This window comes from Mytilus californianus, unplaced genomic scaffold (genome assembly GCF_021869535.1).
Source record: "Mytilus californianus isolate M0D057914Y unplaced genomic scaffold, xbMytCali1.0.p SCAF_3, whole genome shotgun sequence".
Classification (NCBI taxonomy): domain Eukaryota; kingdom Metazoa; phylum Mollusca; class Bivalvia; order Mytilida; family Mytilidae; genus Mytilus; species Mytilus californianus.
In genome coordinates this window covers 17,202,043-17,222,943 of record NW_026262679.1, presented here as the reverse complement: position 1 = coordinate 17,222,943, position 20,901 = coordinate 17,202,043, and the positions used below count along the sequence as shown (strand labels likewise).

Sequence of the window (20,901 nt, the reverse complement as noted above, 5' to 3'; positions counted from 1 at the left end):
ATATAGCAGACAAACGACAACAACTGGATTATAGGGGGTTGGCTTGGGACAGGCACATGCAAAATGTGGCGGGATACACAAGCTTGCGATCGCTCGATCCTCTCCCTAACTTTGGACATTGGTGTTATACCACAACATTATACAAACTGTAAAAATCAGTTGAAAACGACTTGACCTATCAGATTAGTACTAAACACATAATAAAATAAAAAAGGTCAAAAGATCAAAAAAGAATACAAGATATGTACAAAGTACAGCTCAAATAGTGATGAAAAAAAAGCAGCCAGGATCATTCTTAATAAAGCATATAATACACCGTCAAAAACTTTATTCAAACAATTAGGATGGTTAACTCTTCAAAAAGGATCATATATCACAAAGGAGTCTTAAAGTATAAGTGTTTAAATAGTATTGTACCCGATTATCTGTGTCAATTACTTAACAATAACCAAAATGTCAACGCAAGATATTCTTTGCGTTCATCAGACAACAATTGTCTTTCATACCAAGTCCACGAAGTTTTTTTATGAAAAATACATTTCAATAGTCCGTTACTGTCCTTTGGAACAGTATTCCTGTAGAAATAAAAAAAAAAGACAGAACAGACAAAACAGTTCAAACAAATGTATCATAATTTCTTGTTTTTAGAACAAAAAAGCTAATTATCAGGTTCATATACACATGTAAAACCAACGAAATAATGATTATCACAGAAATTTATCCATAGTCTAAAAATCCATATATTTGTCATATACATCATTTAGGAAATATGTTCATGAAACGTAACAGTAAGTCTTATAATCTGTATGTTTTTCATCATTTGTTTAGCATAATAAGTTGTATTTATGTATATGTATATATGTATATATTATATTATTATATTTTGAGTTATTCAGAGGGCATCAGGGGGGATTAGTATTGTACTAACTGATTTTACCCTCTTTAAATAAAGTATTTATTATTATCATCATAAAACTAGTTCAAAGTCAAATTTGAATTATAGTGAATGAAACATGTTTTCCAAGACTAAGAAATTAGTCAGTACACTTTCAACGGATATTGAATAAAAGTACCGTAAGCAGTCTGCGAAAAGTCCAAACTGAGCAGTCAACATATAAATATCGAGGATGTAGTACCATAAGTTTAAATAACTAAATAGCGATACATATTGGAAAAATAAAATGTTTGAATAGAATCAACACAAAAGTAAATGGGAAATCTTGAATAAATAAAAACGCTGATTACACAACTGAAAACCACAACTTACAGGAGACTGTGATCTTTAATATAAGTCAGAGCACGACACTTGAGATCGGTTTCAGTTTCTGGTAATAGCTTTGTTTTGTTTATCCAAGCACAATGCGGATCTTTTACACAGGAATCTATCAGTCGGTACTGTTCACAATTGATAACATTAATTTGTTGTACTTTAGTATCCGTCCCTACGTACACTGAACCTTCCTTTAAAATAAAACAATGTATGGTATGTTGATTTCTTAGCAACACAGTATAAAAATAAAAATAAAACAATTATTATAATTATAATAGAGAGTTTTCCCGTTGACTTAAGTTTGAGTTAAAGTAATTTTCCTTTGCCGCCATGTTAGCAGACAACGAACGCAAATTCCTTGATAAATTTAACGAATTCAGCTTCTTAAATTGACCGCTAGACATTATAGGAAAAATGGTTTTCTGAACAGTTTTCATTTGTTATGTCTTCTTTATTTTTGTTATCAAACTTTTACTTGTACCACATGTTGAAATTTGGTAAGTCAAACAAGAAAATAGACATGTTGAAAAATCTAGACTGTACCAATATAACGTGTGTAAAACTGAAACCCTAAAACTACTCTTAGAACAAAGGATAAACATATTTGATAGTGAGTTTTCACTAAGCCTTCCATAATAACCGTATAATTTAAAATCTAAAACCTCGTAATAATTTACATTTTATCTTCAGAATCATATTATTTATCAAAGAAACTATAAATAACATAAAACAGAGAACACGATAGTTGAAAGAACAAAGACGAAAAGACACAACTATCAATAGACATTTACAAATAAAAGTTTAGATTCAGCATCACCAATCTTCCAGATATACGATGACGACCCCAGATGCTCTTGAAGGATAAGGAGTGTCTTTTACACTACTGACACCACTTCATAAAGCTAATTCAAATAAAATTACGGGAAGGACGACTATGGAAATATTGTTAAGAATGAGTTATTATATGAAATAATAAAACTATTATATACAATGTAGTAAAACACTTTTGACCTAAGACTGGTGTTCAACGAAACTCATTAAAAAGTACGAGCAGCGTTTTGTGATCACGCAAAACATCAAAAAAAATTGGGCACTTGCAGTCTTCAAGGTGGCTTAATTTTGGTGTGCAAAGAATTATCTAATCCAGAGGACTAGAATGATTTTTTACTGATCATTGTCTGTGGTAGTTCTATAGATATGACCTCGGGAGCGATATTTTCTTTTTCTGTTTGTTATCTATACATATATTTTAACTTATATCACAAATTGTTATTTTATATTTTATGTCCGATGTATTTGTTATCAATGTGCCACCCCCACCCCCTAAAAACGTAACCCATATTTTCTAAATAATACAGAATCATTTACCTATGCCTTTTTTTCAGCACGGATGTCAAGTTGGTTCAATATGAAACATTCAACATTCAAATATTTGTTTTTGTTAAACATTTTTTGTTTGTTTTTTGTTTTATTATTTTTAACGAATGTTGAAAACGAATGTTAAATGTTGAAAACGAATGATGAATGTTAAAAAAAAAATTAATGTTGAATTTTGAAATCGAATGTTGAAAAAAAAAAATTTGAAATAAATTTTTGAATGTTGAAATCGAATGTTGAATGTTGAAAACGAATGTTGAATGTTAGAAACGAAAGTTGAATGTTGAAATCGAATGTTGAAAAATTAAATCTTGGATGTTGAATGTTGAATGTTGAAAACGAATTAAAAAAAAATTGAAAGAAAAGATGTTTAACAAACAAAAAAATAATTTGAATGTTGAATGTTGAATGTTGAATATTTCCACGTTAACCTAATCTGACCAAGCCAACAGCTGGCCACAATGGACCAACAGATAGGCATATTTAAGCAGTTATGGGTTTGATGATATGCAATTAAAACTTATAAGCAAATGTTTCTCATAGAAGTGGTAAAGGTTTGTGCCATTTTTAGTAAAATTGTTAATAATGAGAAACAGGATAATTTATAACACAATGAAATTGCTGGTAATATTTAGAATGTTAACAATCTAACCATAATACTTACAAGCTGTTCTATGGACCAAATAACTTCTTGATCTAGGGAAACCGAGTATATACTTGAGACATATGTCCTCTTGCCATCCTTATTAAACAATTTATAGACCTTTCCAGTATCTATAAAGGTAGACACACACACACATACATATACAGATGAAATAAAGTTTTATTTATATTCTATCAAACAATATATATCATGAACTTTTTCTTGTCCAGAATGTGCATGACATAATGATTGATTTCCTTTTTCAAGTGAAAGCTTAACTAGGGAATTTTCGACTTGGTTTAAAAAACAAACACAGGCTCAAATTAATGAATGACCTGTTATTCATAGCTTAACAATTGAGCTACTATATATGATGACTTTAATTATACATTACAGTTAATCCAATTAGATTTGGTCTATTTACCAAAATAAGTTAAAAATTAAATACCTTGCACATGCAGAATTGGAAATATGGTATTAGATATGCCTGTACAAACAGTTTAGAAGAAGTTGAGTAAAACACCAGACAAACTTATAGACTAAAAGTAAAATCTTGATTTTATCTATTTTCTTGTCTGTAAAGACTATGTTCGGGACAAAAGTAATGAACAATAGATGTTAGCAAAATTCCAAATCGACCGATGTTATAAATTTCACACATTTTCTGTGAAATATTTTGGAGACAGTAGTAGTGCCACTTGCGTTCAAGCTTCAGTCTTGCCTCTTTGGAAAACTTTAATTGTTTTTGTGAGTTAACCACCAAGCCTTTGAGGTATATTAATTTAGTAACTTTCTTACTTGATGCAGCATAAAACACCACTTCCGTCAAATTACGATGCAATTCTAGTCGTTGTAATTCCGTCTGATACAAAACAAAAATCGGTTCTCCATTTAACGGTTGCACTGATGCATACATTAAGGGATTGTTGGCAATGAATTGGAGGTTGGCCTCAGCGAGAGACATTGAATCGTTTGAGCACTGAAAAAAATAACAAGTTTTGATAATAATAATGCGTTTGTATTACACTCAATTAACACAAACGAAATTATATTTCCAAGACTTAATATAGTTTTAGATGGATTTGGCTATTTATTCAGGTCCTTTTTGGTTATATAGCTCTTCAACTGTTTAGGTTCTTATACATCCTTGGCTTTCAAATATTTGGCTTTGAGCGTTCCTGATGCAGGTAAATCCAGAAAAGCGCTTCGGACGTATGAAATTTATAACGTGTTGTTTTCATTTTTTACAGCAGTGGGTCGATACCTCTGCTGGTGGACTATCAGTCCCCGATGGTATTATCAGCTCAGTAGTCAGTACTTCGATACAAAGCATTTTAGAATTGTTCGTTAATAAATTTCGAAATTATTAGAAACTAAGGTTTTAACTCCTTCAGGCAAAATTGACCTTAGACGGATTTGGCTATTTTTTTAGGTCCTTTTTGGTCATATAGCTCTTCAACTGTTTAGGTTCTTATACATCTTTGGCTTTCAAATATTCGGCTTTGAGCGTTCCTGCTGAAGGTCAATCCAGAAAAGCGATTCGGACGCATAAAATGTATAACGTGTTGTTTTCAATGTTTAATTCCTCTAGCACTATTGTTTCTATACTTCTCTTCCTCTTGTGAATCGCTTCCAATCGTTTGTCTAAACATAAGCTCCACTATAACTAAACGGTAAAATAAACAAACAAACAAACAAACAACAAAAACTATGTCATATATATATAAATGTTTTTCGTGTTGTATTTAGACCCCTCTACCAAGAAATTTGTTTTGCATGCACACGTATAAAAATTGCGTTTTTATCCAACGCAATCATAGGTTTGAACGTTGTTTTCAATTTAGACTTATTTATATTTTTTCGTTTGGGCTTGTATTATATTTGCCTTCGGATTTATATGATCCGTTCATCCTATTTCGACTCTTCAAAATTCAAGAGTCTATTCTAAATTAAGGTAAATCATATGGCCTTCAAAATACCGTTTCGATTCCTAACATCACTGAAGAGACATTAATTGTCGAAATCCGGATATGGTGTACAAATTTTTGCACCTCATGTTTGCGGTATACCATCTTTTCCGCAAGTTTATTGTTTTCTGTTTGGTATTTAATTAATAATAAAGATCCATTTTGTTACATCTTGTGATCCGTTTATTTGGCAATCGCCAATGGCAGTCAGCAGGGTTGAAGAACATCCGTTGTTCGACCTGTTAGTCAAATGCGTTTTGTTAAAATAAATTTTTTCATTTTTTTGGTCTTTTGGAAAATGTTGTTTGTGCTGTATTTAGACCCCTCTACCAAGAAATTTGTTTTGCATGCACACGTATAAAAATTGCGGTTTTTATCCAACGCAATCATAGGTTTAAACGTAGTTTTCAATTTAGACATGTTTTCAAAAGACCAAAAAAGTGAAAAAAGTATATTTTAACAAAACGCATTTGACTAGCAGGTCTAACAACGGATGTTCTTAAACCCTGTTGACTGCCTTTGGCGATTGCCAAATAAACGGATCACCAGATGTAACAAGATGGATCTTAACTATTAATTTAATACCAAACAGAAAACAATATATATTTATATGCAATTAGTTTTTAGTAAATCAATTTACTTATTTCTGTTTGTAAAGTTTTGGTAACACGAATAACGCTAAAAAAACCACTAGAATAAAGAAAACGAACGTCACAAAAACTTACAAAACCTTCCATACAAGTGATTCTGGCCACATAAATGAATTGAGAAGATACCAGTTTAACTTTAATACACGTTGATGTTCCTGGCACAATTAAGGGAAAAATTTCATTGGTTGTAATTATTCGTGTTTTAATCTTACTAGTATCTTCTCCATCTTTTTAATTTTAAATCTTTTAGAGAATTGACTGACCAATGTTTAATAATCTGTTGGGAAATTTATTTACAACTTTGTTAGATTCTTGTCTGTTGTTGAAGATAATTTTTGATATTTATAAACTCCCGTTAACCTTCAAATGCATACATCCACCCAAACGCAACAAATTACCAAGAAATATCTAGAGTTCAACTTGAACATGAATTAATTAAGATATTTTTTTTTAATTATTAAATGCCAATTAGGCCGCAACCAAATGACATCAAAGACCACCTCGAAATTATTTATATTAAGCTAACATCTTTTTTATACTTGACATAAATTGGTAGCTATCCCATTAACACATATTCCACGTTTTTTTCTGTTAACAAATTTTATCAAAAGTTTTGAGCAAACATGATCATATATATATATATATAAATATATATATATATTATATATATATATATATAAATACGTCTGAAAGCAGTGACAACTCTACAACAGATTTATCCATCGGATCACCAGCAGTGACGCGTCGGATACAGTGCAGGCGATTTGGTGTCACGATATGTCAGTAGCATGAGTTCGAATCCCGGCGAGGGAAGAACAAAAAATTTGCGAAAGCAAATTTACAGATTTTACATTGTTGGGCTGATGTTTAGACGAGTTGTATATATATATATATATACAAGTCTAAATTGAAAACAACGTTCAAACCTATGATTGCGTTGGATAAAAACCGCAATTTTTATACGTGTGCATGTAAAACAAATTTCTTGGTAGAGGGGTCTAAATACAACACAAACAACATTTTCCAAAAGACCAAAAAAGTGAAAAGTATATTTTAACAAAACGCATTTGACTAACAGGTCGAACAACTGATGTTCTTAAATCCTGCTGACTGCCATTGACGATTCCCAAATAAATCGATCACGAGATGTAACATGAATCATAATTATCAATTTAATACCAAACAGAAAACAATAAACTTGCGGAGAAGATGGTATACCGCAAACATGAGGCGCAAAAATTTGTACACCATATCCGGATTTCGACAATTAATGTCTCTTCAGTGATGTTAGGGATCGAAACGGTATTTGGAAGGCCATATAATTTATCTCAATTTAGGATAGACTCTTGAATTTTAAAGAGTCGAAATAGGATGAACGGATCATATAAACCCGAAGGAAATATATAATACAAGCCCAAACGAAAAAATATAAACAAGTCTAAATTGAAAACTACGTTCAAACCTATGATTGCGTTGGATAAAAACCGCAATTTTTATACGTGTGCATGTAAAACAAATTTCTTGGTAGAGGGGTCTAAATACAGCACAAACAACATTTTCCAAAAGACCAAAAAAGTAAAAAGTATATTTTAACAAATCGCATTTGACTAACAGGTCGAACAACTGATGTTCTTAAACCCTGCTGACTGCCATTGACGATTCCCAAATAAATCGATCACGAGATGTAACATGAATCATAATTATCAATTTAATACCAAACAGAAAACAATAAACTTGCGGAGAAGATGGTATACCGCAAACATGAGGTGCAAAAATTTGTACACCATATCCGGATTTCGACAATTAATGTCTCTTCAGTGATGTTAAGGATCGAAACGGTATTTAAAAGGCCATATAATTTATCTCAATTTAGGATAGACTCTTGAATTTTAAAGAGTCGAAATAGGATGAACGGATCATATAAACCCGAAGGAAATATATAATACAAGCCCAAACGATAAAATATAAACAAGTCTAAATTGAAAACAACGTTCAAACCTATGATTGCGTTGGATAAAAACCGCAATTTTTATACGTGTGCATGTAAAACAAATTTATATGTAGGACTCTGAACCGCGATGGTCACTCTAATGTGCGATGGTTTGACGCTGAGGTGCGTTTTTGATCACACTGAAGTACGATGGTGGCATTGTGACGTTATATTGTAGATAACTACGCCGAAGTGCGATGGTGGTAACGCTGAAGTGCGATGGACTACATAAACTATATTTTCAATGCTTTTCATGTCGACATAGACGCCAATTAGTTTGTAAGAAGGATTTTTTTCGGATTTTTAAGTTAATAAGGGGTTTGTACACTTTTAATACTATGGGAAACGGTGTTTGATTGGGGGAGAGAGGAAAGTTATACTTCTGTAGCGGATTTTTTTTCGAAATCTGCAAAAAGTTTTGTTACGTACGATGGAACGTGGCATTCTCTAAATATATACATGTCCGCAGACTCTCCTTATTATAATATAACGGTAAACGAGCGAATGGGCATCGCACTTCAGCGCAGACCATCGCACTTCAGCGTGACTATCGCACTTCAGCGTCCCCATCGCACCTCCGAGTCCTACATATATAAAGATCCTCGTCAAATAAAATACATGTTTCCATCACCTCCAGTTATTGCTTATCACAGACCCAAGAATCTCAAAGATATACTAGTTACATCTAGGTAATAAAAGAGACCTCTAAAATCGGATGCTACAAACAATGTGGAAGAAGCAATTGTAAGTGCTATAAAGTCACCAACACTGAAAACACTTTCACCTGCACAGTAACAACGCAGATATACAATCTATGTAACACCTGACTGGTAAACGGAAAATGGTATTTATATTCTTACTTGTGGAACTTGCAAGCTGCAATATGTTGGCAAAACATTCCTAAATATTCACCTGTCATTTTAAACCAAAGGAAGAAATTGCCCAATCACGAGACACCTCTTAAGAACAGGACATTCTTTGAAAATATCATCTTTCAAAAAAACAGAGGTTAACCAAACTTGGGACACACACACAGAGAGATATTTTGGATGCATCAGCTACGTACTCTCGAACCTGACGGACAGAATGAAAGAGGTGAAAAACAGTTTTATCAAAAACCAAAGAAATAAATCTTGAACTTCATACTATTTAACTAACACATAGTACAATTGTCTTTTTATTTGTTAAACACAATGTACAATTAGCTGCAAAAATATATTAAAAAGAATGTACGATAAGCTGCTTATATTTCTTAACAGCATCCCCGTTTACCTGGATGGCTGCAGGCGACTGATGAACGGCTTATTTATTTAGCTAAATATTGCGTGAATATATAAAATATAACAACTATTTTTATAGCAATCATTAGCGTGTTAAAGTTACATTCTTAGGCATTTACATATATATATGTAAAGTGTCCAGAAAATCAACATAACATTGTTACAGTAGATCTGATTATTTTCTTCCTCCCCAACCGGGGCTGTAACCTGTACTTTTTCTACATATATATACATTTAAGAAAATTAATAAAAGATAATAACAGTTTAATTCATCACTTTTACTAGGGCTTTCACTGCTTTCGCAGATCTTCAGGTAATGTGACTTGTATACATAAGTGTTATAAAACAATTTATATATATATATATATATATATAGCAGCTATAGTTAGAGGAGGGGATAAGGCGTCTGCGCAATGCTAGGCGGTGTTGAAGTATGAAGTGAAAAAGTACAGGTCCAGACCCGCTGGGGGAGGAAGTAAAGAATAAGATCTACCCTAACATTAATTGTTAGGTCGATTTTCTAGGCACTTTATATATGCGTAAATATATATACATTGTATATATAAACAGACAACTAGCCTAACCTGTCCCGGTCTAGGGTCTAACGACGTTTTTTTCTCCTTCCAATATGAGTTAGAATCGGGCTGATCTTTGAATGAACCTTTATAAACTTTGTCAATTTCTGCTAAACTGAATGCGCATATGGCTGAAGCAGGATTTCCAGTTCTGAAAGATAAAATCATTGATTCAATGATAATAAAAAAAAGTTCTTTCAAAATAAATCTATAGTATATACATTCTGTTCAAATCCTGGGTTCGGCAAAAATGCACATTTGTATATCTAACTTGATTTATGCAAAGTAAATATATCAAGTAGTTCTTTCAACAGCCAATCAACTTTACAATACACATGTATGATTTTCTTAATTGAATTAGTTTTCTAGAGAACAAAAACTAAGTTAACGGAAATAATTAGTTTTTATGTTCTATACAAACCTGGTCGTAAACAACCCATAAAAAATGTTGTTATCTATCGTAACTACATCCTCTACAAATAAATGAACAAACAATTTAATTCATATCAAATAACTTATCACATGACTATAAAAATTCTCTTTTCTCATTGGCTAAAACATCTTTTTATCTTAGATAACTAAAAACATAATATTCACCGTGGGAAAAATCATAAAAGGTAAATTTATAATACCGTTACATAACGTTTTGTGTAATATAAGATTTGGAACTATAAATAGTTTTATCCTAGGCAACGTCAATAACGTAGGCTTATGACGTCATACACATTCTCGTTTTTCTTCTTCTTTTTGTCGATGTTATTTTTTTTCAATAAATTTTATTAAATATTTCAACTTTTTAAAAGTTAAGAAACTGACAAAGCAAATAATATATTTAGTGTATAAGGAGAGTTAAATATCTTGAGAAAATACTAGAAATTGGAGATGGGTGAAAAAGTAATATAATAATTTATAAAACAATTGTCGACTTTTTGATATCAGTTGATACAATGCATTATCAACCCCAGAGATATGCCTTTTTCCCTCGGCCATTGGCCTCGTTGAATATCATACCTCTGGGTTAAGTTGATAAAACATTGTGTCAACCTGATCAAAAGTCGATAATTGTATAATATTAAATTCGTGCACTCACATGTTTTATTCCAGACAGTCATCATTCCAAAAAATGACATAGTTCAAAACAAAACAACTTTGGTTTTCGTGTGTAATTAATTGTATATAAAACTCTGAATAAAGGAAAACATTATATTGATCATTTACTTAGTAATCCTATATATTATAACCTAAAGACATTTCTGAAGGAGAAAAATTCAAAAATCATACATTTGTTTGTTGAAGTGTTACAGTGAGTGAATTTCAATCAAAGAAAAATGGTTCTTCATCTCCTTTACTGGATACCTACATAACATTGCTCAGTCTTTAGTTTTCTATGTCGTGTTTTGTATACTATTGTTTGTCTTTTCGTCGTGTTTCGTTTTCTTCCATGATATTGTCAGTTTGTTTTCGACTTATGAGTTTGAATATCCCTTTGGTATCTTTCGCCTCTCTTTCACATAGTGTCTCTTTAAACAACGCTATATATTCATTTTGATAATTCTCAAAAAAGATCAATAACACATCTTTCAAATTACTAACATTTTTCAGCTATCAAAACGTGGCTTAAATTATACTAGTAAATAAAAGTGTATACCGGTGTGTAATAGACAAGTTGAGACAGGCACATATGCGAGTGAAATACACTTAATTAAATGAACTCTAAACGTTATTTAAACATATTTTATTGTTCAAAATGACAAATGGATCAGAAACATTTTTAACAACTTAGTAACGTCTCTCCAAAAAAACTAAACGTAGTGAAACAAGAATATAAATTAAGATTTACGACAGCCTAATATACTCCTCTAGCTAGTAAAACAAAAAAATTTATTAATCAAAATGTTCATATTAAGGACGAGAACAAATTCAACAATATATCAAGTGGTTATTTTTTCAAACGAAATCATCCGGGGCGGGGAATTTGGGCATGATAACTACTGGGAAGAAATGTTGAATCACATCTGCTTTTCAACGCACCCGAAGAAGTGTTACATAAGTTTGACACAATCTTACAAGTTAATGAAAATCATAGTCTCCAGTCAAACGGGAATTTGTTGTGTATCTATACATCCCGTATAGCCAAAACGGAAGCACCCCCGGTTTTACATGTACTGCTAGAACGAAGGCACATGTCTTTTATGCAACCATGCTTCTAAAATCCCGTCGTTTTTGGGTACACATACATAGACCCCATGTACTAGGGTACATATACAGGCGATGTAATTACTCAAGAATGGGAGGATAAATGAAATCGTCGCTTTTTTCATAGTTAATCGCTTTTATTTGTTCCTTTGAGTCAATGTATAAAGTAGATATGAGTTAAATCAGATATGAAAACAGGAATTAGCGAGGAAAATATATCATATCTAGTCCAGGAAAATCATAAAAAAATATACTTACGTATGAAATCAAAATATATCGGATATGACCCAGGAATAGAACAGATAAGTCTTGCCTTTTGGTAGCTCGTCCATTTGTTTCTCAGTAACGAATTTCCGCCGACGTCTTTCTATAAAATATATATTTTCTATAACACCAAATTTTGATATGATTGATAAATATTTTAATACATGTAAGCAGGACCATTTTGTATACACCGGAAATTCAGAAGTCATATTCTAATCGACGAGTGAACGAACTTGGTACAGCACAAAAATTACTTGTGTTACCATGGAAAAACACAAGGCAATCTGACTAAACATCTAAAATTCCATCGAAATATGGCTATACTGAAATATATCTAAAAGACAAGTCACTCGTTTTTATACAATAACTCGGAATTTGATACTGTTGTCACGGACATTTTATTTGCATAGTATAATTATATTTTTATAAGGAATAAACGTTTCCTTTTGCCTTCTTAAATAACCTCAAAGTAAATTCAAATATCAATTAACAGATATAGTGTGCGATGAAAGAGTTAATTTCTAGTTGTCACAATGTATTAGATGTGACCTTCCTTAAAATATAATCGTCATCAAAATTAAAAATCCAACACTATATTATCAGAGTTTTGTTATTCTATGTGTTATATCGTTTTTATGATTTTTTTGTCATTTACTTTAGAAAAAAGCAAAATCACAAAAATACTGAACTCCGAGGATAATTCAAAACGGAAAGTCCCTAATCAAATGGCATAATCAAATGATAAAACACATCAAACGAATGGACAACAACTGTCATATTCCTGACTTGGTACAGGCATTTTCAAATGTAGAAAATGGTGGATAGAACCTGGTTTTATAGCGCTAAACCTCTCACTTGTATGACAGTCGCATCAAATTCCATTATATTTACAACGATGCGTGAACAAAACAGACATAATAGGTAACATTGTCAAAATATGGGTACAGCAGTCATCACTGTGTCACAATCTCAAAACATACAAACATTTAACAAAGAAGCACAAAAAGCATCTATCAAATTTAACAACCACATTCATTGCTTACTTATATATGTATTTTAAAATCAACCCATAAAGGCTTGAAATATTTAAAGTCCTGTGACTGCATTCACATCTACTCTTAGTGTAGAGTCGCGTGTTAGACGCCAGAAAAATGTAGAAAATGTAGAATAGAATGTTCTTATTTTAGTAATTTAAAGTACTTTACCGTAGGTGTTTTGTCTAGGGACTAACTTTTGAAATAACCGATGGGCTGATTAATATTACCTCACAATGCCTAACTGATGTAAGTCATGACAAATACGTCAAGAAATAAGATCATTCTCAATTTTGTTTAGGCCAAAAGAAGAATGATTTTTATTACGCGTTTGCTCAACACACTTCAGCATTTGTCTTGATACCCCTTGGACCTGTAAATTGAGTAAGCCTTTTAAATGTGCCAACACCATTTTTAAAATAATTTATTATCTACACATTTAATGAATCAATTTCTCTTAATAACAAAAATATAGTTGTTTTGATATTCCTCATAGATCGTAAAATATTTTGGTAAAACAAAGAAGACATTTATGAGTTTGGCTAACCAGCGAGTTAAAGTTTGAGGTAGAATTCGAGTTAAAAGTTGGGAGTTCGAGTCCAATTTCGAGTAAGAGAGTGATTTTTGATGCCAAGCGTCGACCTTTCTATGTTTTTTATTCATTTTTTAGTTACTCATTCAGTTGACCGGTAACTTGACAAAACGAATAGTATACATATTTTGTGTATCTGTATGGCAAGTCTCGATATAGAAAATGGTTTAGAATAGCTGACTTGAGAGGTTAAATTTCAATATAAATTGTAAAAGCCTTAGAATTCGTCAACATACTGATCTTCGAATCCATTCTTTATACAGTTTACTACACAAATCTGTCAGTCGAAGAACTTTATTGTTTTTTTCTTCTGCACTCAAATGTAGTTGATAGTTTACCGATATTAATAACAATTTTTGTGGAAAAGAAAAATTAACATAAAATAAAACATACAAACAAACAAACAAACAAACAGATGAACACACAGTACAGATGATTCTTAACATACACAGAAAATGACTTGGAACTTACACATTTTTTGTTACAATTTTGACTGCATATAATGATTGCAAAATTAATCAAAAACTGCAGTTGTTTTCATAATGTATCAGATTGTATCTATTCTTAATTTATTATTTATTATTTTTTAACATGCATGCTAATATAATGTCAGTTGTTATTGTGTATATAGAAGAAGATTTCATAAGTTGGATAAGGTAAGAAGAAGCAAATGAGCGATGGAGATTTATGAAATTTTGTATGCAACTAGAGAACGAGGAACTGAACTTGAATATCGAAAAAATTAATTCGTGCATTGTAGGATAATATAAAATCTGTATGTACGAGCTTTAGAAACAAAGAGAAAAGCGACGCTCGTTGGGCAGGGTCATTGAAAATGTTATTAAGTGAAAAAAATCGTTATTCTGAAAACGGTGCACTAACGTAAAATTAGATATTGGGTCTATTCACAAAACTGCTGATAACGCTGTGATGATAACAGGCTCCATATATATTTTGAATGAAATATAGTGCAAAGGGTTGATGATGCTGTTACAAATGATTCTAAATAATGAATAAATGTGTACATGTAGTTGTATCAGCATTTACTATGAGTAGCAGTAGAGTGTAACATGTCGGATTGGTTAAAGAAATCTAACACTACCACACATTTCAATATCTTACCAATTTAATAGGATTTTTTTTTAAATCTGCAAATCAAGATTTCTAAAATGTGTAAACAATAATTGAAAGATGCATCTTTTGTAAGAGAGTTTCCTTTTTGTCAGTATTATTGTCGTTAAAAGTGATGAAAAGGATTAGGAAAGCACCTTGTTTACATTCGAACGAACAACATATTAAGCACGGAGCCGAAAAAGATGTAACCTATGCCATTGATGCAGACTTGTCTTTCTTATGGTTCAATATATGTAGCAATGAAATATCACATAACATTTGTTCAAATAGTTTTTTTCCAGCTTTTCTTGGTGTAGTATAGTTGTCTTATCGAAGAAGGTCGGATTTCATCTAATTTAAAATTATACAAATAAAGTTGAAATGGTCTTTCATTGCATGACTTATGAATGAAAAACAGAAAAATACGACAGGTGTTTAATTATAATTCCATGCATAAAACACTGCTACGAACTAGTCTGACGCGATTGAGATATTAGAACATAAAATGCTACTGAAAAACAGTCGGCGGAAACATAGTGCCACCTTCACAAATAGGTTGTCAGTAAATGTATACGGTCAGTGGTTGTATATCACTATCTTTGTTTACAGGTAGTTATATTGTTTACCACACATAAGGATTATTGATGTTATTTGAAATTATCGTAGAGTACAAATAAAAATTGCTTACAAAAGACGAATAGAAAGGCACATACTAGTCCAACCAAAACAGTAACATGAATCAAATGCATAAATATACTGTTCGTTAAATTCTAAAAAAAATGTGGATATATTTGTTACCTTACAGACTTTGGAAACTCTGGAGTAAACTTTGTTATCGTTTGGAGGTACATCTACAGCTGTCTCTCGGAAGAAAAAGAGCACTCTGTCATCAACATCAAAAGAGCCTACGAACTGTGGATCTAATAAAAAACATTGTAAAGCTCGAATTCAATGTGTGTTTACCGACTGTGTCATATTCTAGATTTTGACATTCTCACTGAGTTTGGATTGTCTGGCGGTTGATGTTTGTATAACAGGAGACGCTTACCCTGTCGACGAACCCGGTCTCGCTTCTTTAAAAGTTCACGCGGTTCCCTCAGTTTTTGTTTGTTAACTTGATTTGTCTTCTTTATCGATTTTAATATTTGGACATAATTTAACTATACCTTTATATATACAACATTACTGCAGGTTTTGTTTCAAATCATTGATATGAGTTTTGCTTAGTCATTGTGTTTTTCAAAAGATCTTAGTTACATCGGCCGGTGTATCCCTGTTTCTCGTTACATTTTTTTCATCAAGACAAGACAGATCTCATCCAGAGTAAATAATTTGTCTTAATGCCATCCCCCCTCCCCCTTTTTTAATTTTTTTTATAAATACCGGTTTGTAAGTTGGTACAGATAGATAATCAAAAAATGACATTTTCCCTGGTAACTCTTTAAGTAGATTTATTAATACGTATTCAACTAATTTATTGACATATATAATAATTAAGCTAAAATACTACAAACATTATTTTAGTCTTCATCAACTGCTTTACATTAACGCCTTTTTTTTCTTTTTATATGAAAAATGCAGGTTACTTTTAAGACTATATTTAAGTATACCTTTCATCCACGTGTTACTTATTACGCCTTTCATATAATCATTAGTACCGAATATAGGTCTCTGAATTGTTGATTCAGAATGCAATGTGCTACCATAATAAATATCATCTTCTCTGCTTGAGTTGTTGGATTCTGAAAACCAATGTTTTAAACATTAATAGCGTTCCCACAGTTTTATTAGACGTGTTCATTCCCCTTAAGTTATGAAACAGAGACTGATATTCAAAACTCATAAGGCGAACAAAAACTGACAACGCCATGGCAAAAGAATGGAAATCGACGAAAAGAAGAAAATTTTTAATGTTCTACAAAAAAAAAATATAAAGAAAGCTAAAACTGAGTAGCACGAAACTACCAAAACACCAGGGATAAACGCAGGTGCTCTTGAAGAATAAATAGTTCCTGCTCTTCATGAGGCACCCGTCGTGTTGCTTATTTAGGGCAAAATCCGGTAATAAGTCACATTCGGTGCTGTCACAATCTAGTGAAAGAGGACGAAATTGTGGTGACGACAATTTGAACATCCGAGGCCATCAGTTACATAGATATTCCCTAACGGTCGACCAATTGATGATATGGTCCATAAATGATAAAGGGTGACTTCAAGTTTACCTCCATGTAAATCATACATCATCGACACATGGCGCTTTTAAATCGTTAATATCGACATTAAGATCGTATCCTGATACCGTTTTTGGGGTTTGGCAGTAAAACAAGTTAGAGGAAATAATGAACAGTACAGAATTGGAATTAACAATATAGTACAATCACTCATACTGTATCAAATTTGTGTACATTAATGTTAAATTAAACATTTGTCATTTTATTTAGAAAAATAGAGTTTGAAAATTGCTCTTCAATTCAAATCCTTTTCTAAGTGAAATTCGAAATTTGAATACAATATCTTTTTTTGATATCGCAAAGTTTCTAGAAAAAATTTAGAAAAAAATTGTTCAGAAATGCATATTTGCTTCTTTTTAGGATTTTTCTCTCTTATTTGGAATAGCATTATTAAAATGTCTCACTGATTGTTTTTCAATTTGACTTTTAAAATTGAAAAAAAACTCCAACATTTTTCAATTTGAAATTAACCATTAAAAAAAATGCCCCATAATAGAGATTTTTTTACATTTACTTAAAAAATATTGAAAAATGAAAAGTTCTCCATGACAGAGAAGTATCTATTTTCCTTTGAAAATTAAAATTTGACATTTCTCGGATCTGCATCCTTATTTGATTTTTAATTTGTATAACGAAATGAAATCTATTTCAATATGAGTTTTTTCAATTTTCAAAGTGTTGACAATATTCTTTAAAAGCTCCATTGTTTATTTGTTTTTTTAATTTTCATTTCTTCAAGTACTAGTAAAATGTGTTTGATGGACTTTATGGGGGATGTATACTGTGTGCGATATTAACTAGTTCTTAGCATATATAGTATACAGGGAAGTATGAAAATTACAAAAGCAAAATCTATCCATCCATCTATCTATCTAACTATCTATCTTTATATTCAGCCATCCTTCCACCCAACCATCTGCCTTTCTTTTTTAATTTTCGGGACCTCTAAGTGTATTTGATACCTTTGGCGGCATATTTTCTCAAGGAAACTGGTGTGTACAATGGGAAAGTCAAGATATGTATAGGGACGAAAAGCGCAGTGACAACGTAGTGGAAACGTAGCGGAGTTGTGGTTTGATCGAAGAAGACTCGCATTGAGATCGTAATGCGATCTGAAAGGTCTTGGTGGAAGCGTACAGAGATCGTGTAAGTCGAGGTAGGGTTTTATTAGACGGAACAAGAGCGTGACAAGATCGTAACAAGAACGTGTTACTATCGTAGCAGGATCTTATCAGGATCATAGCAAGGTCGTGGTATGAATGTGAAAACTATGAAATATTCAATATATCAAGCCGACTATTTTTTTTTATAGATTGTAGCGGGATCTTCATGGTGTTGGTCTAGTTCCACGGGAGCTTAATGGACTATTTTCTATTTTTATTAAAAAATTCATAAATTGGAAAAATAACTACTTTTCCTGTGAGTCTTTATTTATGAGTTGAAAACTGAAAAAGATAATGTGAACTTTGTCATAGCCTTTTTAAGTTTCAATTAGTAAAAAAAACCGAACCAAAATGCTGTGATCATTAGGATTCTTCTATTTACTTTCTTTGAAGAAAAATGGAAATAAGCCGCATAATTGTGAATTGTTTATATAGAACAAACAGTGAGCTGTGAAATATTCACTTATTTTTTTTTCTCAATCTTTGAATGAATTTTCTTTTCGAATTCAAGAGAAAATACATAAAAAATACACGGGTGTCATTCGGTTTATCGAGAGAAATGATCGTGAAAGAATATATAACGGTGGTCAAGTATTGCGAGACGATCGTGAAAGCTCTGGTACCGGACCGTGAATGTAATTAAATGTAAATTCTACTTCAGAATGTGTGAAAAAATCGTTGAATTTTCAAAATGCGGAACAAATCTGGACAAAAAAATATGTCTGTCAAAATGATTCAACTTCCTCAACATTACTGTGCAATAAGATAAAGAAAATATGCAGTACTTTATGAAAAAACACAAAAGGCATAATGCATGGCTAATGGTCGTATTTCAATGTATCATGATATATTTGAAATTTAATCTTTGTTGTGTCCGACAGTACAGTAAAATAAAAGTATGCTCTTCCCTTAAAATCGTTCATTTGTTTATGAAAACCTTGAATTTTGTTGATTTTTCATTAAACTTGATCGTGAAAGATCAGGCAACGCATTATTTTGATCGTGAAAGATAATGCGTGACCAGACTTAATAATCAGAAATCAATATTTCTTTTACCACTTAATATACCTACAACTGGTTGAAGCCTGTAACTTTTTTGATAAGAACGAACATGAAAGCTATCATTTGTTTTTTTAAATTCAACACTTTACCTCTAAAGTTAAAAAAAATTACTTAAAACGTGTCTAAATCAGTGTGAAAAATTCAGCTCTGAGAATAGGACTAGTGCAATTCAGGCAGACCGCCACTATTTAGCCAATAATATGGGTATGCAACGTTTAAACCAAAAAGTTAACCATTAACCAAAAACTTATAGCAAAAACAGCATCTTTCATGAAAAATTTGAGATTGAACGATAACCAACATTTTGTGCAACAATACTTTATATATCTTTGTATACAACGTAGCAGATGTGGATTGATTTCCAATGAGATAACTATATATTTCAGACTAAAGAATACCAGAGCGCAAATGCTGAAATGTCTCGTCTGCTTTACTTATGATAGTATATTTGTTGAACTTCTGTAATATTAAGGGTTTTACTAGAAGTGTCACATACGCTTAAAATTGTCAATGATTCATAAAAAGAGGTCAAGGTCAGATGAACCATGCCATACAGATCTCTACAGAAATCCCGTACACCAAATAGAGGTGTTCCGATGCTTACAGTACCTTAGAAACAAATGTAAAAGTTATGTTTGGCCAATTAATTTGGAACATGAGGTCGAAAGTATATGAACCCTGACCGACAGCCAGACACAGACATCTTACTATCAGTCAATATATCAAATACAATTGACGTCATATATGAAACATGCAGACAGACATGTACAACATACACCAAATACCGTGACCTTAAAGCATACAGGTATGTAAGCTTTATAAATATAATGGGCATAAAAATGAGAATTCAAAGTTATAAATACAAAATAAAACATCTTAATGTATAAAAAAAAACAATACTTATGAAGGACGGACAAATGGACTGGTATTGATACAATTTACAAGTCTGTGTGGTATTTTAAGATATTAGATCCAATGGCATTGCACGATTATAGCCCTATTTACCAACAAAAGAGACCCGGTTCAGTCATGCCAATTTAGTTTTTTTTAATACCAATAACAAATATTAATTATCATATAATTGAAGAATAATTTGAACGTCTTCGTAGCATCAAATCTTTCACGATCCTTTTCACGATCTTCAAAAACCGGTACGTGATCTTTCACGATCCGAAATATCAATTTTCTGTAAATATTTCTTTTTTTACCAAGTTTCAGATTATGTTTATACAAAATAACTATGAGAACCATTTGATGCATTCAAATAGAATGCCCTTTTTCGAAGAAAAATAGTTTATTTTATTCGAATTTGTGAAAAAAATCATGTTTGTTAACATTTTTGATGTCACTGAAATGTCGAGGAGCAATATGCCTTTTCTTGTTTTGTAAAAACTATATACTTTTAGAACTGGATTTTCTCACATACTGATCATAATGTTGGACCATTTTGACAGACAGTTTTATTTTGTTGTAAATTTGTCCGTGTAATTAATT

General features: G+C 31.7%; 1 protein-coding gene across 2 annotated transcripts in view; it reads right to left on the bottom strand.

The window, feature by feature from the left end:
• Positions 1–20,901, bottom strand: part of LOC127734024 (semaphorin-2A-like) — a 49,404-nt gene that overhangs the window by 15,617 nt on the left and 12,886 nt on the right. For both annotated transcript variants that reach the window (XM_052243574.1, XM_052243575.1), the window contains exons 7-14: positions 16,562–16,693; positions 15,750–15,871; positions 12,207–12,315; positions 10,174–10,225; positions 9,762–9,903; positions 4,089–4,269; positions 3,312–3,421; positions 1,268–1,461 (exon numbers count right to left, since the gene is read on the bottom strand). In XM_052243574.1, the coding sequence (XP_052099534.1) occupies positions 1,268–1,461; positions 3,312–3,421; positions 4,089–4,269; positions 9,762–9,903; positions 10,174–10,225; positions 12,207–12,315; positions 15,750–15,871; positions 16,562–16,693 (1,042 nt within the window). The remainder of the gene's footprint in view (positions 1–1,267; positions 1,462–3,311; positions 3,422–4,088; positions 4,270–9,761; positions 9,904–10,173; positions 10,226–12,206; positions 12,316–15,749; positions 15,872–16,561; positions 16,694–20,901) is intronic.